The sequence below is a fragment of the Crinia signifera genome, chromosome 2 (assembly GCF_055691185.1).
Source record: "Crinia signifera chromosome 2, ASM5569118v1, whole genome shotgun sequence".
NCBI lineage: Eukaryota > Metazoa > Chordata > Amphibia > Anura > Myobatrachidae > Crinia > Crinia signifera.
Genome location: NC_139218.1, coordinates 374,522,917 through 374,547,274, shown reverse-complemented (window position 1 = coordinate 374,547,274; position 24,358 = coordinate 374,522,917). Strand labels below are relative to the sequence as shown.

The 24,358-nt window shown below is 43.9% G+C and overlaps 1 protein-coding gene across 1 annotated transcript in view; it reads left to right on the top strand.

Moving 5' to 3' along the window:
- Positions 1–24,358, top strand: part of CNTN5 (contactin 5) — a 1,198,205-nt gene that overhangs the window by 919,437 nt on the left and 254,410 nt on the right. Inside the window, exons 12-14 of the mRNA XM_083170083.1 lie at positions 1,709–1,845; positions 3,847–3,976; positions 10,792–10,942. Of these exons, the coding sequence (XP_083026209.1) occupies positions 1,709–1,845; positions 3,847–3,976; positions 10,792–10,942 (418 nt within the window). The remainder of the gene's footprint in view (positions 1–1,708; positions 1,846–3,846; positions 3,977–10,791; positions 10,943–24,358) is intronic.

The window sequence follows — 24,358 nt, the reverse complement described above, 5'->3', positions numbered from 1 at the left end:
AAGTACCATCTATCAAGTACATTTTATAATGATAGGTAGAAGCAGATTGGTTGACATGGGCATCATCTCCGCTGGTCTACTTCTCTACTCTTTAGAAGACTTAATACATCTGTCCCTTAGTAATAGTAATAGTATTAATATTTAGTGCCAGAAGTAATAATCTTATGATTATGATTGCTCAGGGTGGTACAAACTGTTTAGTTCTTACCTGATTATATTACTGTACTTATACTGACTTGCATAAAGTTGGTGCAGGTACTATAATTCCCCTTTCCCTTCCATTGTATTTTCTTTGCTTGCTCTTGGTTTGCTTGCTCTTCCTTCTCTTCTTCCTTTCCTCCCTCTCCTTCCCTCCATCCCTTTCCTTCCTTTCAGTTCCTTCTTTCCTTCCCTTCTTCCTTTCCTCGCTTTCCTTCCCTCCCTCTTTTCCCTTGCTTCCTTTTCTTCCTTCCTTCCTCCCCTCCCCTCCTTCCTTCCTCCCCTCCTTCTTTCCTTCCTTTCTTCACTTTCCTTCCCTCCCTCTCTTTCCTTGCTTCCTTTCCTTCCTTTCTCCTCTCCCCTTCTTCCTTTCCTCACTTCCTTTCCCTTCCTCTCTTTCCTTGCTTCCTTTAATTCCTTCCTCCCCTCCTTACTTCCTTCCCTTGCCTTTCATTCCCTTCTTCTGATCCTCCCGTTCCTTGTCTTCCTTCCTTTCCTTCCCGTCTCCCTTCATCCCCTTCTTTCTCCTTCCTTTTTTTCCCTCCCATTCCCTCCCCTCCTTCCATCTTTCAATCCTTAATCCCCTACTTCCTTTCTTTCCCTCCCCTTTTTCTTTCATTTGCTTACATTCCCTCCATCCTACCTTTTCCTTCCCACCCCATCCATCCTACCTTTTCCTTCCCTCACACCATCCTTTCTTTCCTTACCTCCTCTCCTCCTTTTTCTCTCACTATTTCACTGAAAGTAGCTGTAGATTGTGAAACGGTGAAGGACGTCATAGCTTGGAAACTAGGTCTCCACAAGTTGGGGTCATTGACACATTATGTTAAAGGGATGCTACATTTCTCGTTGTGCTTTCTTCATCTTGCAGTGTATTTAAATACCAATGGAAATATTAAAGCTGCAACTTCATACCCCTGCACAAGACCTTTACATGAAGTACAGTGCTCTGAGGAATAAAACTTCCAGTAGAGCTGAGACGGGGAACATAAAACAAAAACCAAGCTTAGCCGGGGACTGAGGCTGTGACTCCTTCATTAGCTTGCATGATAAATACATAGAAGCGCAGCTGCTGTGGGTGATGGACGAGTTAACAGAGGGACAGGTAGGAGAGTGAAGGGCACATAATCAGACCTTGGTAAAAGTAAATTCCATCATACCTGTATATTTTACTTTAAACATAAGGCCCTAGCTACTCGCTAGAACTGCGTATATTCTCTGAATCAGGCCCTTAATTCTGTTTGTGTAATGGAAAGTTTAGATATTTGCATAGGTTTTGTAGATTGAGCTACAAAAAAAATGTACTTTGTGAGTGGTTGCTATGGGCTACGCTTGCTGTGCAGTTGCACTTCAGTTCTTAGTCCCTCCAGTATCTTTTCCACTTTTTATTTTTGGAACCGTGATACTGCACGTTTTTCTAATTGGTTGTCAAATTTTATAGCTGGTCAACTGTATCTCCTCTGCACTTCATTAAAATCGAGATTTACTGTTTTTTTTTTCTTTCCACCAGCTCAGCCACAATGGATTGAGAAGATTAATGACACACAGTTAGACAGCGGAGACCAGCTGCATTGGGAGTGTAAAGCAATTGGAAAGCCCAGGCCGATTTATCGCTGGCTGAAGAACGGTCAGCCCTTACTACCCCAGGTACTGTGCTGCTTAGTTAATAAAGGATATTAGATATGTCTAACATTTCAGTGTCATTAAACTGTACTTCTGGTTTGAAGCAGAGGGCCTACAGCACAGTTGAAAATTTAAATAAGGGAGCCACACCAACTGCCCATTCCAAACCGACTCACTGGCACTTGGTGTTTTTCCCTTTTTTGAAATATGAACTGTGCTGCAACCCCACCCCTGGAGCCGCCACTGTTATATATATATAAAATATATACTAAAACCAAAATATAGTGGGCCTCATTCAGACGTGTTCACTAGCCTGCATATACTCGCAGCCTACAGAACAGGCAAGCACCACCTGCTGCCCCACCGACCACTGCCCCAGACCCCCACACCCCCACATCACCTTGTTAGCATGCGGGGGGATGTGTACGAAAACACATTCATGCTACTGAAGGGGAGTGAAATCATTTTATAGTCACCGACCATCAAATAATTTTTCTCCCCTTACGGGAATAAAGGTCAATCTGAACTGACTTTTATTTCCAGCAGAGACGGCCGAAAAGCTGGCGGCGGCCCACGTCATGTGACTTTGCCGCCCGTCCTGAGCAGGCATCGACCCACCTGCATTCCCAAGGGGGAGCTCAGAGTTTAATGGAGTATAAATAAATAAATATGAATTCATTTTTATTTATTTATTATAAAATAAAGAAAGAAAATACAGAAAATAATTACTTTAATCTAATACGGATAAAATAAATCATGTTTTCTTATTAGTAATAATAAAACTGTGAAATATAATAGTATAGATTTAAAATTAGAACATAGCCCATTATTATTCTCAGCGAATGTTCCTCTGCACAGTAGTAAGTTACATTGACTCATACATGCAATCTGCAAACCCAATCTTCATAATGATCAAGTGATGGTCTGGAGGCTTTACTGACCCCAGGCTCAGCCTAGTCCGGCCTCTCTCATAACGAAGGGCAATTTGGGAATTTCTTGTAAATGTCAAGCACATGTCATATTAGGAGAAATTTGCCATTTGTCCATCATTACCACTTGCTTGAAGGCAAACTGAAGGCTTTTATGTACTATATTATTAAGCATTGCAAAGTCTTATTTTATACTTTGAATAGAATTATTTTCTTGACGGATGAAAAAGTGTTACGGAAGTGCAGTTATGCATGAATGGCCAGGAGGGGGAGTCATCCATTCACATTGATTGGCCTGAGCGCCAATCAAAATACAGGGGCGGGGCTTTGCGGGTGTCGGGGGCGGAGCTAAGATCTGTGTCGTGAAAAAAGCAAAAACGAAACTATTTGTTTGAGCTTGACTTCGATGGTGGGAAACCATCTGGTTCTCCCTCATCGAAGGCAAAACTATTTGACATCGATGGTCGATGGCCATCCCTATATGGAGCATGCCCATAGAACGCTGGGCAGTCCCCTTCGTACACCCCCAGGGCCCAGCCCACATCTCTATGCCCCTTCCCACCTATAACCTTTATTCTTTAGGTCTGGAGGACTGAACTGTTTTGTCACTGAAGATGATAAGAATCAATAAGCAGTCCAGGGGGCTGAGTGTACGGAGTAAATTTACTAAGAGGCGAGTTCTATTGGAGATGGGATGTTGCTATGGGCAACCAATCAGATTCTACCTATTATCTTCTAGAAGGTGCTAAAGAAATAAGAATTAGAATCTGATTGGTTGCTATGACAACATCGCATCTTCAATAGAACTCCAATCTTAGTAAATTTACCTTTAAATTGCGGCGGTAACGAAACACACAACAATGCAACACTGTATATGTAATATATCATCTGTAACACTATGGCCGGATGTAATGCAATATGAGTCCAGCCGCCATGTTTTTTTAAAGGGGCAATCATTTACAAGGCATGGTTTTGACTTGCGAATGATTGCCCTTTTAAAAAAAACCTCTGCACCCTCCGGCACAGCCGCCGGTTTGTTAACGCTAACAAATAAAGCTACCTTGTTCTTAAGCATCACTTGTCACTTCTCTTACAGAACAGAGTTGAAATGGTTAATGGAATGTTGACAATTCACAACGTGAATCAGTCAGACGCAGGAATGTACCAATGTCTGGCAGAAAATATCTATGGGATCATATATGGAAGTGCGGAGCTTAAGGTGCTAGGTAAGTCAGCGTGATATATCTGATTTCTGGGGATATTTATCAATGAGAATGTATATAATAATATATATTATAATATAAATACTAACAAACACGAAGATAGCAGGCCCTGTACATGGTACATACTTCATTCGCTCTGCAACAGTATGTATTAGATGCTACAAGAAAGTCTACACCGAGGGGGGATGTATGAAGCAGTGATACACCGCTAGCCAATAGCAACCAATCAGCATCTATTATAATTTTACAGAATGCACTTGATAAAATGTTTCCTCAAAACTGATTGGGTGCCATGGTCTACTTTTCCACTGCCCCACTCCTTTCATTGCTTCATACATCTACCCCTCAGTCTTCAAAATAAATGAGCTTTAATTTGCTTCAACAACATAGACAATAGTTAACTGTTTGCACAAAGAACACCTAGACTGCATCAGGTCATTGTCTCACTTCGTGGCAATTCTCTATCCAACGGCCAAAAATGTTTGTTACCACATTTGCTATAGTGGCTTCCACTGAAGAAGTCTCCCATCTAACTCATACAGCAGACCTCCATCCAATTCCTGGTCTGGTGTCAACAACCTCTTTTTCCTCCACAAGACCCTTCTGGAAGCTAACTGTACTCTAGGTCTTCTCCTCTAAGGTATCTACTAACCTCCTCATTGAGCTGTAGATGGTTTTGGTCGCATACTGTTTCAATTTCTATTCCATTACTTGACCAGTGTCTTCCCAAAGCCATCCATACTACTTCTACTGTCCCCTGTCTGATGGTCACACCTTAAATGTTAATTTAGCTCTTGACGGCAACTTTGTAACTGCAGAATGTTCCCAGCTGTTACATGGCCCTCTTGTGGGTGCTAGACCACTACTTTTACAACTTCATGTGATTGGTACCCCTTCTCTTTCGGGCTGCTATAATGTGTGGTGCTTTTAAAAGGTTCACCTGAATAGAACTTCCCTGTTTACCCATTTTCCATCTACTACTGTATATCCCAAGTCTAACCTGAACTCTGGACCACTAATCCAAACCAGAAGCAGGACCCTATTTTTGTGAATCCTAGTTCAGCACCACCATTTGTGGATCTGCTTGCACCATAGGGTCGATGGTAAATCTGGCAATGGAAAGTTTCTGTGGTTAAACCACCATAAAAGCAGTTCCCAGTACCAGTGATGCTCAGTCCTAAGTAGCTATGGAATCAATTATGGTCCTGAAGGGATTGGATGTATAAGAAGTAAGCAATAAATGATTATTTTTTACTTAACTTGAAATTAAATTGGGTGTGGTATATGGTTCCTACAGTCGGATCCCGACATTCATTAGCCCGATGTTGGGATCCCGACTGGCCAGACTCAGACAGCATGGCGAGCGCAACAAAGCCCCTTGCGGCCTTGCTGCGCTCGCCACGCTTTTCTCCCTCTATGGGAGTCATGGACCCCTACGAGGGAGAATAGCCGGTGGCCATCGGGAACCCGGCTGTCGGTGTTTTAACCCGACGTTGAGTAAATGACCCCGTCCGGCACCCGATAAAATTGACTCCTGTGCAGGCGCATGAGATCAGAATACAGTTGAGTCACGGAATAAAAACTATGGCTTGATTGTACAAAAAGTTCCCATCCTCAGGCGTTTGGTTGACTTTGTATTACTGTATTACTGTACAGTATGTGTCCGGCCATCAGGCTCCTGAACTCTCAGACTTCTAATGTCCTGATTTCTATTGATGAGCGCAAGATGATGAACTACCGGTCCTATGTCTTTTGCCACTCTGTAGAAATATGAACCAGCCCTTTTAAGTCAGTTGGTCTCTGCGGCCATCTCTGCTCTCTCTTCCAACTGTTATATCTCTTTACACCAGTCTTATTAATCTCCCTTAAACTTTACTATACTGTACTGCCTCTTTTTGTTCTTATATAACTGCTCGGTTCCTATTAGCCTCTTATTATCCCTTTTCCTGCTCCACTTCTTTGACTTTCTTGTCAATCCAATATCTGTGCCAAGCCTCATATCTTTTTGCTTTACCATTATCTCTGTAGCTGTTCCTCTTTCTGTATCGCTGTGTTGTATCTGTGAGCTGCTCCACTTATTCAAATTCACTGTTCCTTTATATAATGTTACCCACCCCATTCTTTCACATCATTCTGTGCATCGCTTCCCTACTCCCAATGCCTCCTACTATCCTTCTATTACTTTGTCCCAAAAAAACGGGACGGTCCCCGAAACACGGGACAGTTGGGAGATATGCTACCGTGCTGATTTTCGTGGGACCGTCCCATTTTTTGGGACGGTCCCGCTTCCCACCTGGAGCTGGCAGAGTCCCGTGGTGGGGGTGGGACAGTTGGGCGTCCCCCCTGCTTCTCGTTGCTCTGCGTTGGTCTGTTCACTGGAGGCAGAGGGACAGGGGGCATGGCCAGCAGCTCACACGGAGAATGTTATTGTTAAATGTTACGCGTTCACTCTGGTACTTGCTTCCAAAGATATTCAATAACACTACGATCTCATATATCACCTCTCTATGGGCCAGATGCACTGAGCTTCAAATGTGATAAAATGGAGAGTGATAAACAACCAACAAATCAGCTCCTACCTGACATATTTAAAACACAGCATGTGACATGGAAGGTAGGAGCTGATTGGATGGCTGTTTATCACTCTCCATTTTATCACTTTTGAAGCTTAGTGCATCTGGCCCTATAACTTAGTTTTGGGGAGCCCTGTAACTCACACTATTGCGTGCTGCTGATTCGCAGCTGGCTCTTTAGCTCTGCAGCAATAGTTGCATTTTCCACCATATAATTCATTGTTATTCGTCTGCACTTCCCCATTTCCCAGCCCAATATAACCAGCTCCGCTTCCAGACGTAAGTGCTCTTTAGTCAGATTTGATGAGATTGACTGCAGCCTTTCATATCCCTATTTCACTCTCATCTAAGCTTCTGTTTCTCTCTTCAGTGCTTTTGTGCAATTGCTCATTTCTGATAAGAGTCTGTGGTAAGTTATCAGGCCCTACATGTAACTGGCGCCATAGAACACCCCCCCCCCCTCCCCTTTACAATTGCTCATTTCATTTATGTTCTGAAGCTGATCGTCTGAAAGCTCCCACCCTCTGCTGCTTTACAATGTCCATTGTCTCTTCTTACAGTACCTACCGCATGGGTGCTATGATCTTTCCCATTTAACTACTACTTCTGAGAGATTCCAACTCTCCTTTTATTATTTCCGACTTCACCCACGGAATTTGCCGGTTAATCCCTTTGCCAGTTTATGCTTTTAATGTCTTTAAAGCTGGGTACACACTATAGAGTTTGCATTAGCGATATGCAGGATAACAATATCAATGTGCATATCGTTCAGTGTGTAACCAATATATTATTAACGATGTGTGCTCCTGCGCAACGCTATCGATAACCCCTATCGTCTGAACATGCAGTCAAATATGCCGATATCGCCAGTGACTGCATGTTTGGCAGGTGTGCAGATATGTTTTGTCCCTTTCCTGTTTTTCTGTCCCTTTCCTGTTTTTCTGGCTGCTGTTAGCATTTGTTCTCGGAATTTTCAGTTCGCTCTCCGTAGTAGTGCTGTTGGCTTTCTGCAGATCCAGCTCCTCCACAGATAGAATTCTCCCCAGAGGGGCCATCCTTATAGTTTGTTTGTTTCTGGCCTGGATATTTAGGTCAGGGACCTTGCTGGTTAGAGGCTGTCAGATTTTACACTTCACCTTTTGGGAGCAGGATTATTCTGACGGATCACGTGCATCTGTAGCACGTTCAGTGCTGGTGGCTTTTCAGCTGTTTCTTCCTACACTTTTAGGTTGTGTACACTCTGCTTCTTTACTGTAGATCACACATTTCTTTATTGAGCATTTGCTTTTTGCAAACAACCCCTGAAAGTTCTATTTGCAGTCACCAAAAATGCTTTTATGGCTTAAGAAAGTTTCTGTTGTTAATTGTCTCCTTCTCTGAGCTATGAGCAGGTAACGCACATTATTGTTATTCTTCTTGTTCTATTCATTACTATCACTAGTTACATTTGACACAGTATATGGCATTACAGAGATCATACTAATATATACAGTATACAGTAGTGTGGAATGAAAACTCTATCATCCAGCTTGTAATGTTATCAGTTATATAAAAGGGCAGTTGAGAGCTGAAAAAGGCTCAGATACTGGGTAGGGGGCATAGTCTAATCAGGGAGGATTAGTTATGCCCCCTCCAAAAAAAAACTTATGCCACATGCTTCAAAAAAAGTTGGAATGACCATTTGTAGATTCAACATCAATGGTGACCATTGATGGTACCTTATCTGTTGACATTGGTGGTATGAAACCATCAACAGAGGATCCTTCCTTGGTTTCACCCACAAATGGCCATCCCTGCTTTATCACTTACCGGGCAGCAGGCCAATCATAGAAGGTGGCAGGGCTGTGTAGGTCACATCATTGGGTGGGGTTAGGCTCCATATTCTGATGCCAAGGCCAAAAATACATTTGGGGCTTTGTGCCATCAATAGCAGAGAACCACTGGAACCAATTTTTGGGAGCCTCCCAGGCCATTCTGGGAGGGTAGGCAACACTTGTACTCATCAGCAGATGATCTGTGCCCAGGTCCATGTACTTAGTTCCAGATCCCCCCCCCCCCCGCCCACGTATCTTACCTACATGCCATCAAATAATATGCAGCCTTGGGCACAGTAAAATATAAAGGCAGACAAGGACAGAACATCAGTAGCAGCAATGCCCAGCAAGATGACCCATTCTTTTCACAGCAAAGCCCAGCACTGCTTATATCCAGTAAGGAGAACATTAGCATAATGTCCGAGAAGCATAATATATCAGGGTTGCTGACTTTAATATTCTCCTCTCCGGGAGAAGCCCGGAGAGGAGAGTTTCAGCAGCTGGTCGGGGGGCGGGGCTTGAGCGCGACGTCACTAAGTCACTAATGATGCGATTTTGCCATTTTAGCTCCGCCCCCTCCTCTGAGACCCGCATTTAAATGCCGCAATCGTGGGCACAGCGGGGGTCCCCCCTGAATCCGGGAGGGTTGTCCACCCTTCCGGGGGGCCGGGAGGGGGACCCGATTTTCGGGAGACTCACGGTAATTCCGGGAGGGTCGGCAACCCTGTAATATGGATAAACTCCAGGAAGGTGTAATCATATTGTAAGGTGCCGATTAGTAATAATGGGAGTGTTTCATGCTGGTTAGCAAAAGCAAACTCCTTCTTTAATGGACAAAACCATGTGCACTGCAGGTGGGGCAGATGTAACATGTGCAGAGAGAGTTCGATTTGGGCGGGTTATTTTGTTTCTGTGCAGAGTACATACTGGCTGCATTATTCTTACACTGCAATTTAGATTTCAGTTTGAACCCCCCCCCCCCCTTGTAGCTCTCTTTGCACATGTTACATCTGCCCCACCTGCAGTGCAGCATGGTTTTGTCCATTAAAGAAGAAGTTTGCTTTTGCAAGCCAACCAGAATCACTCGCAATGTCCAGCAGTGGCCAGCAATGAGCTAGGTGATGGCTATTTCCAGTTCCAGCCCTTCACAATATTTTTCTCCACCACCGTAGACTTAGATATACAGTGGTTGATGGTACTGTAGATATAACCAGAAGACTTGTGTCACACATGATACATTGTTGTGCTCTGGCAGATTCTAATTGACCTGGGTCCTAAAAGAGGTCCTGGTAGAAATGGTAGACAATGTCTTGGTCGACAATCACTGGGTAGACCACTAATGGTCAACAGTGAATAGGTCAACACATAAAAATGATTGACATGCTCTCAGTTGACAGTGACTGCATGTCGACACAAGCAAAATGGCGTCATAAACAAGTTTTTTGGTGTCTATGTCGACATATACAGACATAGACACAGCATAAGTGTGTCGATTTGCACGCCATGCTTCAGGCACACTATTTTACCCCTCCTCCACCAGAATAATAAAGTATCAATCTTGAAAATCTTGTGTCGACCTTTTGATGTTTTGACCTTGTTCATGTCAACCTTTTGCTTGAGTCGACCATCTGTTAATGTTGACCTAGAGCATGGGTCTTCAACCTGTGGCCCTCCAGATGTTGTGAAACTAGATGTTCCAACATGCATTGCCACATTTTTTCCTATGAGAGCATGCCAAAACTGTCAGGGCATGCTGGGACATGTAGTTCTACAACATCTGGAGGGCCACAGGTTGAAGACATGTGACCTAGAGTATGTTGACCATTGGTGGTCAACCTAGTGAGTGTCCCAGACATTGTCGACCAGATACCCTAACAGGTATGTCCAAACTGTGGCCCTCCAGCTCCAATGGGAATGTTCACATACAGTAATGCCAAATAATGTGTTATTGGCCGTACCGAGGTCAGCTCTCTCTGCGTTCCGCACTGGCAATCATTCCAGTAGGTGGAACGCATGCACACCGTACCACAATGCCCTCCGTGCCCCCAGTGACCAGTCCTGGGCAATGGTCCCCTTTACAAACAGCCGATGCCCTGTGCTGAGTATAATCCTATAGGCTTTTGACACTGTATGTATTATTTGGTAATGCCCCATTTAGGCTGGATAGCACATTGCAGTAAATAGCTTATGCGTGGCACATCTAGGAAATGCACGTACAGACCAGACTCCGCTTTACAAATAATTGCGTTTGATTTCAGATCTTAGTACAAAATGTATGATTGTACTTCTTTGAAAGGAGCCTAAAAAACGAGAAACGTCTTTGCATAAACAGTCTAAAGAGACACAAGAAGCGAACGCATGCTGTAACTGCCGGGGACTTATTGTGATGCAGATCTGTGATTGCTCTTTTTATATGTATTTTGCTTAACAGCATCAGCTCCCTCATTTGAGTTCAACCAAAGGCAGAAAACAATAATCATCACCAAGGGCAAGGAAGTCGTTATGGAATGTAAACCACAAGCATCTCCAAAACCAACAATCTCCTGGATGAAAGGTGACAGAGCTGTAAGGCAGAACAAGAGGTTAGAAGCTGTCATGTTTACTTCTATAATTAATAGGGTATGAGAAGCTGGGACGGAGATGTGTGTGTCTTCCCAAGCACCTCTCTGCCTATTGCTTTTAGGTTTCCTTAATACTAGTACTTTATATTTTGCGCAACATGAAAAGACAATTGCCAAACTCAGTGTTTTTAAAATACAGGAACTAGATAACAAAAAAACTATTTTATGTTTAAACAATAGAGAATGCTGTCATTGGCTGAGCTGAATATTCTAAGCTTCTATTAACACTTGGATTGGCTGTGCATTTTTCTAGCCCTACCTACTTCATTCTATGCTTAAAGATGTGTTTCTAGTTTGAAATAGTGATTAATAGTACTATGTACCCTTTTGTGTTTCTAATCATGTTATAGGATACTGGAGTATAACAACAGCTGCATGCTAAGTATAATTGAGACAATATGGTGATGGGACAGTAGGTGGCACTGTGTCTCTGGCTTTCACTGCTTGGTCTCCCTATTTGTAATAGTGTACACTCTTCTAGAATCTTGTTGTTAATACTTCAGGTCATGGCTGGATTATGATTTGTGAGTTTCAAGGCAACTTTATATAGGATTGGGAGCCCCCCGTGTGTTTGGGCTCTGATGAGTCCACCTGGCTCCCCTGCTGGTAAACCGTCTCTGGCTAAGTCAGGAAGTTAGTAATAAATAATAGTAATAATAATAATAATAATTTTATTTATATATTGCTCTTTCTCCAATAGGCCTCAGTGCACTTAACAGATAGAATGAATGTTATACAGTAGAGGAACAATGAAGTACAGAAAAGCTTTTCATAAACTATACTTAAAGGAACTATGGAAATGCTTGAGTAAACAGGAAAGTCTTGAGTCTGTTTTTGAAGGAATGTAGAGTGGGGGGCCTCTCGCACTGTGCAGGAAATGAGTTCCATAGAGTCGGAAATGGTTGAAAGCTTGACCCCACAGATGAATTTCAGGAGATTCTAGGTACCGCTAAAAAGTCCATCATCTACAAACCGCAGTACTCGGCTGGGATGGATATATTAAGCTTTTCTTTTCTGCTGCTGAATTACTCAATTTTTCCAGGACAAACCAGGCTTGTGAAAAGGTGTTAGATTCCAATTCCCAATTCCTAATAGGTGTGAAGATATCAGTGTGATAGGCCTTTTGAAGTAGATTCCTTGTGTTGGTAAATATACAGTTCATTTATCAAGGCTGAGGGATAGCTGGGGTCCTCTGATTTGATATGAACAGTGACCCTTAAGCAATTCAGAGACTGTTTTTTAATGCAAATAATTTAGTTTTGCATTAGAGGTTAATGAAGTCTAAGGAAGGGGGCTGGATGGAACTAAAGATATATGGGTAGTCCACAGTACCTGGTTTGGGGTATCCAATGCAGAGTAAAGTACTGTAGATGTTAAACAGATGGAGTACTCAGCGGAGAGATGCAAAGGCTTCAATCCAGTGTGTACAGATGGAGCTGGTCTAATCTTTGCGCGCGCGCATGAGACGCTTGCGCGCCCCGTGGCAACAGACCTTGTCCCGGGTCCCCACCGCCTCCCCTGCTGCCTCCCCCGGTGCCCCTCACCGCCCCCCTAACCCTGCCCTCCCTGAAATGGAGACGGGCAGGGACCCGCAGCGCCACTGTCGAGAGACTAGGACACGCGTGCGTGTGAGACGCACGCGCGTTCAAGTCTCTATCGCCGGCGCTTGCCAGAGGAAAGGATCTTGCCAGAGGAAAGGATCACGCTCCATATGTATCTCAGTGCAGGAATGCAATTCATTGATTTTGATGAGATGTCCACATAGAGTAGTACAAGTTGGAGGTAAGTCCTTGGATATTTATGATGATTCAGAGGTCAGTTGTGTTGAATTTAAGCAGTTTTAAGGAGATGTTGAGGAGCATGCAAAAGGTGAGGCAGCCATGTTGGGCGCCAGACTAAGACTAAGTAAGTTATGAATGTGTTGGTCATAGTAAAGTTTATCCGCAACCTTTCTCTGTATATTTGATGCCAGAGAAGACTATTCTGCAATATATTTGGAATCCATTATCGGGTCCCTCGGTGGAATGGTTAGTGGTGAGAGTCAGAGAATACAAGGCAGCTCTATTATTACCTTTTAAAGTGGAAGTCGAGGAGAAGTAGAAGGCTTGGTATGGACAGTACAATGCTGTGATTGACAATGATGTTTACTTATGGAGCCATGTGTCAGCCTGAATTACTCAGAGACTTGTAAGATTACTATTCAGATAATATCACTAATGGTTTTGGACATTTTATGCCTCGGCACATATATATTTCATCCTGGTACATAAATCCCCGCTGCTGCATGTATTTTTAATATTCAGACGTATAATTCAATGGCCCAGATGTCAGGTTTGACTCTTGTAGACATTCCGGCTTGTAAAGCAGATGGATCTTTTGTATTGTGCTGACGCCCAAAGATGGATGGTTATTTTGTCCTTTCGAATTTGCAGGCTTAGAACAGGTTGCTGCTCTTGGCGGCACAAGGCTAAAAAGATCAGAAAATAGATGAAGAATGTGTGCGAGTAGAGTAAGCTATAGGAAACAAAGGCTTTTGCCCATCACTATATATTAATATTATTCACACAATAAAGGAAGACATTTTTTTTTGTAAATTTAATGGAACATAAGAATTTATACCCAGTGTATTCTGTTTCAACATACATTATACTTAGTACCATCTAGAGCGCACCTTTCTCATCAAGGTACAGATGGAGCCCCTGCCATCCTTGGCCGGGGCTCGCCAGACCCTCCCCGCTGGCAAGCGCCGGCGGCAAGGGCTACACTGAACTGGGACGCATGTGCGTCTCACACGCAAGCGCGTCCCCGTCTCTCGACGGGGAGGCTGCGTGTCCCTGTCCATCTCCTCTTCAGGGAGATGGGCAGGGTTAGGGGGGGGGGGCGCTTGGGGCAGCGACGACGGGGGAGGTGGAGGGGACCGGAGATGGGATCCATTGCCCAGAGGGCGTGCGAGCGTCTCATTCGTGCGCACCCCCTAGCGGGGCTGGTGTTAGAAACGCCAGCCCTGCAAGGATGAAGCCAGCCCCGTGCCTTCTATGCCCACACCACATACACAGATAGCAACAGCACTTAATTCCCATCACATCCCCGATCTCACACCCCCACCCTAAGAACATCCAAGGAAATATCCATGTTTGATCATCACATGACTGATTCTTCTTTCACCCTTCTACAATCCTTGCTCATATATCAACTCAGTAGACTGTCCAGTCCCACACCCCTCGAAGGTAGCATGCAGACTGAGTTGACTTGTGATACTGGTAAACTCTTTCACGTTCCTTTTCAAACTCAAGCCTGGACACCCATAGTAACATTTGGCCAATGTCACATAACAATCAAACCGATCACCGCCTTCAATCCCAGGCCTCTAAATGCTGGCAGTACTTCTTTCCATCAATGAAGACCAGAAACACATTGGAGGTCTTCGATAACACCGCCAAACTCAAAAACTTCTCTGCAAACGTTTATAGTTTCTAATCCACAGCTCAGAACCTGTACAGCATCAGGGGTCTGCCACATACAGTATAGCGGGTCAGAGGATACACAATCCGTCTGCATAGTACCTCATGTATGGTACAATAATAACTGCCCCACTTCTCAAACATCGGCACTGCGCCCACCACTCTGTTAGACCTATTATCAGTACTGATAGAAGCTGCGGTTGCTTGATGGATAATTCAGAACATAGTTTTGTAGGTACCACTGATATCTATTAGGCACAACATATGCACTGTACAGTAAGTACTAGGAGTACCAGTAGCTATAGGATTAGCAGCAGGAAAGTGTTGTCTATGAGTGCAAATCTACAGAGAAATACAGACCTCTGCATTGATGCTTGGACAGCTGCATACCTCCAAACTGGAAGATGGACAGTGTGCGTGCCAAAGACGCAAGCGGCAAGTAGGTGTGGCCTATACTCGCGATGCTCCTGCAAGGCCATGCCCCCATTTGCACCATGGGGGCACGGCCAGCGGCTCTGTGAGCTGCCAGCCATGCCCACAGCCTCTCTGGCTGCAGGAATAGACACTGTGCACACGGGTGACTGATTTTATTTCCGAAGGCGAGAGAAACATTTGACGGCCGGTGACCATTGCATGATTTCTGTCCCCTTTAGCTGCATGCAAGGGGGTTTGTTCATGTACACATCCCCTTGCTTGTTACCGAGAGGATGCTGGCGGCACGGGAGGGGGGAGAGGGCTGGGGGCATCAAACATTCATTGGGGTGGGAAGGTGGTTCCTAACTGCTCGCTAGGCAGCAAAGATATACACTGCCTAGCAAGTGAGTCTGAATCAGGCCCATAGTTCCATCAGAGTCTATAGATCGGCACTCATTTAGAGATTGATTAGACGGTAAGCTCTTTGGCACAGACACTCCTTCGTCTTTCGTATCTGGACTTGTTCCAATTTGTGATGACATCGCTCATTTTCGTTGCCAGGCAAAGTGCCTTTTAAACATGGTATTTATTCCATTTATTCCATAATTGCAAATGCTTTTACAGCCACAGCCGCTTCTTCTGCATTCCTGGCATGCACGCCGGCACTTTTATTTTCCTCTATTTTAAATTATCTTTATTCATAATAGAACATTAAAAATGCTCAAAGTCTTATTTTCGAAGACTGTTCGAATGAGTGTGAAATGTGTCATTGCAGCTGTTGTGTGGAAGTCGGGTCACAAACCGATTCTCCAAACCTTCAAGAAAGTCACACGAGGCTTTATACTAGTTCTAGAAAAGGCTATGCGGTCGGAGGAAAAATAGACAATGAGAAATTCAATTCATTTAGATAGTGACATTTTAGGAATTGCGGTTTCATTAAGGAATATTAATGCAATACCTAGTATCTGTCTAGCTTTATCAAAATTTTATGGGCATTTTGGCAGCATTTTGTGTTTAGTTTAATATTACTTGTCATTGAAAGAGTTTCTTTGTTTAGAGTAAAGAAAATAATGTATTTTATCTGTTGGCATTGTGTAATCCATACTTGCCGTCAGGGGCGCCGATTTGCATTTTTATCAGGTGGGTGCTCCCACAACCCCCCTTCCCCCCCGGACTAAAATCCCCCTCCCCACTGCCTCCGGGACTCACCCTCTGCTTGCGTTGGGGATCCTGGCAGCGCCGCAGCAGGGTACCAGCAGTGGATATGCTGTCAGCAGCAGGGTCCCTGCGGAAGATGGGTATTAATACCGCTACTAGTTACCATCCGCCGCAAAGACCCTGCTGCTGAAGGTATATCCGATGCTGGGACCCCGCTGCCGTGGCCCGTGCCGTGGGTGATCCTCACTTTCCGTGATTGATCGGGCCCCGGAGCACCCACGGTTTTGGTGCCTATGGTTGCCGTTTCTCCTAGTACATCAAGAAAAATCAGAAATCCGTGCTCTAGCAGATGCCCGAAAAAAAAGTGGGCAAGTCTCCCAGAGGCACTTGAAGCCTCTAACTGCCCCAAACTTCCCAAGTAAAGTTGGTGGTCTGCAGAGGTGGATTTACACCTCATGGGGCCCTATGCAAGATAACAGTTTGGGGCCCCTCCTTGCTCAAACAATCCATATTTTTGCTGCTGATTGCAGGCAGTATCTATAGAGTATCATGGCGTGTGCACCGATAAATTCTCAGCTGTGTGAACATCGGCATTGTGTACAATTCTGAATCAGGCTTTAGGTCTTTAAGAAGCAGGCTTAATACCCGTGTCACATTTAAAGTAACCACACTGCCCACATTCAGTGGAGGAAACCATTTTTGTATACAAACATTTTTTATCCTGTCAAAGAACATCAAAGGGACCTTGAGAGTGTGGACGGGTTCATGTGATGTCATAACGTCACACGGTAATAGCTCAGTGCTCCTCTGGAGATGTTTTGGACTGCCAGGGTATCTTTATCTATATTTATCTTTACGCTGTGACAGTTTTTATCCCACATATTTTTGCCCTCTCCATCCCACTCCCAGTCCCCTGAAACAGATGTATCTGGCTTCCAGTGATGTGTCTGTATCACATTGTACGGCTCACGTTTTCTATATAAGGTAACAAGATCACGGTTTTGCAGTCTTGCTTTCCATGGAGTGCCAGTTGAGGGAGTCTGTCCACCTCTCTACCATAGGGATTAATAGACTTCTTCTTTGTTAGGAGGTGCATGCCTAGGAGGTGCATGCAGGATATTATAGGCCCCCCAGGGTAGATCTGTTCCACTTTGACCAGGACCACATCCCTGTGCCATACACACAGGGCACGTAAGGTGGTGGGCACTTGATCCAAAATCTGATGTCCTCTTTAAGGTCAATACTCTGTCCTAGCTGTAAAAAAGCACTTTCAGACAAAAGTAACATAAAACTGAAGTAAGCCTATTAACCACAAGGATGAATTAGACTCTGATCAAACTAATATCACCCTACTGGGATCGCCAGCTCCACGTGGAAACGTGACCTTTGTGTGAGATAGTGGTACGGGAGACGGAGACCTGCGATAAGTCCTTTGATTATCTGGCCAATCTTTCTTCTGACACCATACTGTTTTCTTTAAATATATTATACTTGTGGGTATAGATCATGGGATAGACATTGTCTAGGTCAACGGTCTGTGGGTCAACACCAAAAGGTTGACATGCACAACGTCAACATTAACAAAATGAAGACATGCATATGGGACATGGGCCAAACATTGATAGAAGCAAAAGATCAACATAGAAAAACTAATGTCCACAATTTTGTGCACTCAGCTGTGTTGCCAAGATTTTACATGTATTCTTCTTTACATTGTATTCTTCTTTGTAGTGTTTGTGTGTTAATGTTGCATTATTAGTGAGTTATTTTTTGTGTTAGTGTTGGTGTGTTAGTGTTGCCGTGTTAGTGAGTTATTTTTTGTGTTAGTGTTGGTGTGGGGCTAACATACAGTAAATGAAAGTTTGACTTAGGATCCCTTTTTAAATTCTTTACGTGTTGTTTGGCGGCATCCCGAATACTTCTCCAGAATACTCTGCGGGGAACTCAATGTTACTCCCAAGACGAGAGTCTTTAGCTTGAAAAATGTTTTCTACAACCTTAGCTGGCCTTACATTTACTACTGGGGATAGCGAACTATAAATATCTCCTACTACTATTGTCAGTCCCAGTAACAATGGATAAATTACTTTAATGGTTTTCATATACATCCTATTCTTTATTATAATTTATCTGTATTATTATTATTATTATTATTATTATGATCTTTTATAGCACTGGCTACCATTAATGACATGATACAGAAGGTAGAGATAATATAGGCAGGATCATCCTGGCTGTAGCTAATCACACCCGCAATTAGTATGGCATGATGCGTGTGGACATACATGGGCAAGTGCACATATCCGCACCCACGGCTCGTTGACTATTCATTCTGCCATCATGAAGACTAGCCACAACTGGGCGCCGTAAATCACCCCCACCCCCAATGCGTGTGTACATACATTAGGGATGGTCATTGTTGCCATTGCCATCCATGGTTGCCATGTGGCATGCTGTGCAATGGATGACCATATATGTGGGCCAATCAAAAGATGGGGGCGTGGCTTTATGGGTGTCAGGTGGAACTATGCTCCATGTCCCAGCTCCTTGGGAAAAAAGAAAAAATATTCAGTTTATGCTTGACATCGATGGAGGGAAACCATATGGTTCTCCCCCATCGGTGGCAAAACTGTTCTACATTGGCCATAAACCATCGATGATTTCAAATCATCGATGGTCGATGGACATCCCTACCGTACATCCACATTGCTTGTAAATTGAGCCTGACCATATATGTAAATGTGGCCTTGCTCAATGAGCTTACAATCTTCAAGGTTTATGGAAACTTTGATTTATAAGCAGAATAACTCTTACAGTTGCTATTAGCGATATAATGCGTGTGAGGCTATTGTAAGGCGGAAGCATTATCAGTCACCAATAATACAGTAAAGCAGGCATTAGTGTCTGGCCTCTTTGGGATCACATTCCATTATATTATATAATAACCTACTCTTTTACTTTCTTTCTTAATAGCAATTTTTTTTATAATATGCTTCCTTTAAAAAATAGTCTCTCTCAGCATTTTGCTGTTTCAGTTACCGTTTTGAAGGTTATTGTAAAAATGTAAATGACGCGTTTTATATATTTTGCATAATGCTGGTTTACAGTAAAAAGTTAGGTCACAGACTCCGCTGCAAATGAGCTGCAATCTATTCAGAAGAGACTCAAATTTTAAATAAGTTGTTTTTCATTTATTTAATATGTTCTGTAAATCAGGAGTAAATTGCCTTTGCCTGCATTGTTCCCCAATTCAACCTTTTGTCTAATGTTGATTTCACAGTTTGGTGGGTTCTGAACAACACGTGTCTCTAAAACCCATCATGTACTAATTTTGTGCTGACAACCTTGTAATGGGAATTTAAACACTTATGAGATTTTACTTGTTATTGCGAAAGAAGAAATATTTACAGTTTCAAACCCTGCGCTCGTCATGACTTTATCTGGTCGTTTGTTGGCAGCATAATTGACCCGGGTGATTTATAGACTAGATGGCTGTACAGAAAAAAGAAAATGATACAATATTAATGAATCTGCATATTTTGGGTTTTCTGGGAATAAAACAAGATTTTATTGTTTTAGAAATAACGCTTTGTGTTCTTGCGAGAGTTACCAAACGTTCTTCAGACTTTTGCGATAAAGCGATAAGGATAATGCAGAATAGAGACATCACAAAGGAACAGAGACATCACAAAGGTTAGACAGTGGTGCGGCGTATTCGAACAATCCCCCAATCCCCTGACCGTCATGTTGGGGGATTTGGGATATTAAACATACCGTAACAATCCTGATTCCTCAATTTTGGCTGATGGATCGCCGATCATCACTGCCTGCCAATCAGCTCATCCAGTCGGTGGAACAGTAGTGCCGATGTGTCAAAGGATTCAACCTGCGGATGTATGTGCCCCTTATCACATGTAACTCTATAACCATAGAGGTGGCCCATAAATGGCTACATATGTCATCGTGGACAACGTATAGGTGTACCGCGTATCCTCGCATGGCTCGCTTCAGGCTGCGCTCAGCACACTATTGTATGCCCCCATACCACCTTTTTTTAGCCGCCTCCTTCGGAATATGGCTGCCCCCTCCCGGATGGAGCAGGCTTTAGGAACGCAAGTATGAAGCAATGTAATATACAATAGAAGGAATTCCTTTTGGAATAACATTGGCCTTGTTGGTCAGTGGTCAGTGATTTATTAACAACTGGAACCTAGGTTAAGCTTATCAATATATGGTATAAGTGTTTGAAATGACAGACAGGGCCATAGAGAGTGGGCCTGGCCCTAGGTAATACAGGAGGTGTGGCCTAATCACAGAGACATGGGCATGTCCCCTATAAAATACATGAAAAAAATGCTTTTGGTTGATTTGTTAGCTAATTTTGGCAGGACATTATGTCAGATCATCACCTTGGGAGTGTTCGTTATTTTGGCTGCACCATCCTGGCGTAGAAACACCTCCCTACCCGGTTTGGGTTTTTCAAGTTTAAAAGAGGAGTCAGATACTCTGGTTTGTCTTGATGAGGGCAATAGTGAATGTCTGCCTGTTGTGATCGGACTGATCACAACAGGCAGATATTCACTATTGCCCTGGGGGTGTCTCTGATTAGTCAGTGGCATAGGCAGAGATATGGGTTCTGAGTAAACTGTGAGGCTGGGGAGAGTACTGGGAAATTATTTTGGGGGAGGTAGCATGGGAGCCCATACTGTAAGTACAGAGATGTCCCTTGTCACAGCCTTGCTGGAATAGTTGTATCCGGGTACAGACAATGTCTATGTCAACAATGAGATATATTGACACCATTTGGCCTACATATGTATGGCCGACACAAGCAATATGTCCACATGGCAATGGCTGACTTTTTATTTAAAATTTTTGAATAGTTATTTATATAGCGCATACATTGGCCCTTATTCTGATCTGATCGCAGTACAAATTTGTTCTCAAAATGGGCAAAGCAATGTGCACTGGAGGTGGGGCAGATGTAACGTGCAGAGAGAGTTACATTTGGGTGAGTTAGTTTGTTTCTGTGCAGGGTAAATACTGGCATGCGTCATTTTTACACTGCAGTTTAGATTTCAGTTTCAACACACCCCGCCCAAATGTAACGCTCTCTGCACATGTAACATCTGCCCCACCTGCATGGCAGCGTGGTTTTGCCCATTTTGAGGACAAATTTGTACTGCGGTCAGATCTGAATAAGGGCCATTGTCTGCAGAGCTTTACAGAAAATATAGTAGCGGAACATTCACATCGTTAACCTACCTGTATATGTTTGGATTGTGGGAGGAAACCGGAGTACCTGGAGTAAACCAACACAAGCACGGGGAGAATATACAAACTCCTCAGTGCTGTGAGGCAGTAATGCTCACGATTATACTATCCGTGCTGCCGTGCTGACATATGAGAAGGTTGACGGAGCTTTTTCAACTTCACCATTCAAGTGGACTTCAATTAGGAATGGAGTATGCTCGACATGCAAGGGTGCGTGGTACACAAATTCTGTTACACCCCATAAAATTAGAAAAACACTCTTGACCTTTGCATGTGTCGACCTTGTGTATGTCAATGTTTTGGGATCGAATTAGACAATATGAGCTAAACCACACCTTGGAAGGCAGGAGTTAAAGTGGGTGGAACTGAGATACACCACCTGTAATGATGAGGTGGAACTAGTCCAACCTCCACTTTGGCCCTGGACAGTAATTCTAGCAGAAAAGCATTATAGTTTGCAAAAAAAGAACACTACCACGGGACCTGGCTCTGTCTAAATGGGGGAAGCGAGAGGTGGTAGTTAAGTGGCAGGGCCGCCATTAGGGGGCCGCCATTAGGGGGGTTGTTGTGGGTACAGCTGTCCCGGGCTCGGCCTCTCAGAGAGGGTAGGGCCCAGGTAACTCATTTTGCCCACCGCACCCCCCCCCCCCCCCCCCCCGCCACTGCCTCCGCTGTGCTGCCTGCACTCTCAGTGCGCTGAACGAAGCCCTGCAGAGCCTCGGAGGTTTCTTTCCCTCCAGATGCCGGCAGCCAATCAGAGTTTGCGTACCGCCGGCAGCCGCTCTGATTGGCTAACAGTATGCGAGCTCTTATTGGATCACCAGCCAGGCAACATTTTAATTGGCTGCCGGCATCTGGAGGCACTCTGGAAGCAGGGCTTCATTCAGCCACAGCACACTGAGCAGGAGGCAGCACAGCAGAAGGGGATGGGACCCGGAGGGCGGTAAGTGAGTGGGGGTCCGGACTAAAAATCAGTACTGGGCCCAAAAATTCCTAGCGGCAGCCCTGGCAGAGTTAAATGAGTTTCCCCAACTCCCCAGGACCACTTTAAGCCCCGCCGGAAGGGCATACCTCATAAAGTTGCCGCCGAACATACATTTATTTATCCAATATGATCACAGAAATGGGTTGATAGAAAATGTTCACATTATTACAGTGTGTGAATTTATGTTCAGTGATTTCACTTTCACATGTATTAAAAGGCAGCCGTGTCATCCTTCATGGGAAATTGCAATATTTCAAACAGCGGTTATTATTTTTGGCTGGATCACCGGCTCTCGCTGTCCTCACTACGAGGCTCCTGATGTTATCTGCATACATTTTCTTTTTGTTGGAATATTAATGGCTCACTCTTCAGGTAGTTCATTGTCACTAAATATATTTTCAGGATTATTTTGCCTTCGGGTTTCCTAAACCGCGATACATAAATCTCTTCCAAATGAGCACCATGAATTCTCCTGTTCTCCGATAATGGATAAGAGAAAGCAGTATAAAGAATGAATTGGTGGGAAGGATAACGTGAGGGGAGGATTTTATTACTAGAAAAGTTCCAGCATTGGTGCATGTCAGTGTACTGCAGAACTGATTAGTGCTGTGGGCCTAATTCAATAGTGCACGTTAAGAAGTGGTCCTTCGATGCTTAGTGAGTGGCTCAACGCTGCCCCTTCCCCACCGCTGAATCACCTCTGTACCATGTGGGGGGGGGGGGTGTAGAATGAGAACACATCCCCTTGCATTCCTCTTCAGTACTGTGCAGGCGGTGGCCCCAGCCTCTACAGTGCTGCTTTGGGAGCAGACCCGTACAATTGTATTGTTTGCGGTTTTGTGGAGAACGGTGGTTCTCCCAATAGCAACCAGAGCAGAGGAATGATTTTGTTCTTGCAAAATGTGCCATAAAAATGAACGTTGAAAACAATAGTTGCTAAGGACAACACTACCTTTTATTGCACCGTTTTTTTCTTAAATGTTGTAAAATAGGAGTTGGGAGCTAAGGGGCAGATTTATTAAGCCTGGTGAAGAGATAAAGCAGCTGATGGTAACACACCAGCCAATCAGCTACTGACTATATTATACTTATATACTTATATTAAGTCTCGATCCAAAATTGACTTTTGATTGAACGTATTCAGTTTCTTAGAGGCTAATTTTATAGCCCTTCACTAAACAGCAGCTTAATGCTGCAATGAAGGGAAGGAGTCCCCATGCCAGCATTCAGAATGTTGGCAAGCATAATAGTGACAAAACAGTGGCTACAGTTCTGATGATGATGGCAATATTAGTGAAATGTGAAATTGCAACATTCGGCATAATGCTGCCATTAGAGTTAGTCTGTGGGAGGGGAGGTTTAGGTTAGGCTGTAATGGGGCTAGTGTTAGTGAGTATTAGGTAATATGCGCTCAAATTGATCATTAGCGTGGGTCCTATAGATATGTGGAAGTGGTATATACAGAGTGTAAAGGGAGCTGCAGTCTATCGGGTGTGTCCTGAACACCCTGTGAGGTACAATTTAGAAGAAAGAAAATAGATAAACTGCGCTCACCTGCGTTGCGCTTATGGTAATTGTGGAGATGCCGTGTAAAGATAGATGAGTAAATGAAAAGTATGAGATGGTTTTGTTGGTAAAATTCAAAGCGAATTTATTGATTACTAAAAGTTAATAAAAGTAGGGTCGCAGTGGGAAAAAAAATTGTATGGAGTCCTGGTGGTGCAGGAATAGGCCAGCGGGGTATCACTCCACTAGGCCTATTTGTAAGGTATAAGTGTGACCTGTGTAGGTCTCTTTAAACCATAGGTCCCTTTATAGGAACCTATGTACCAGTGTGGGTGACCACAGCGGTCTGTTGGGGCAGGGGGATGAGGGAATGCGTGTAGCAAAGTCAATGGTACCAGTATTGCAGGGTGCAATAATCCTTAGGTACTGTATAACAAGAGTCTCGTATTGTGGTGCTTAATGCAGGATATGGAGGTTTTCCAATGCTGTATGTGGTATCATATGGCCGGGGTGGAGGACAGTGAGCGGCGTCCCCCTTTGTGCTCTTACCGGATCCTTGAAGAGGAATTTCTGCAGCCT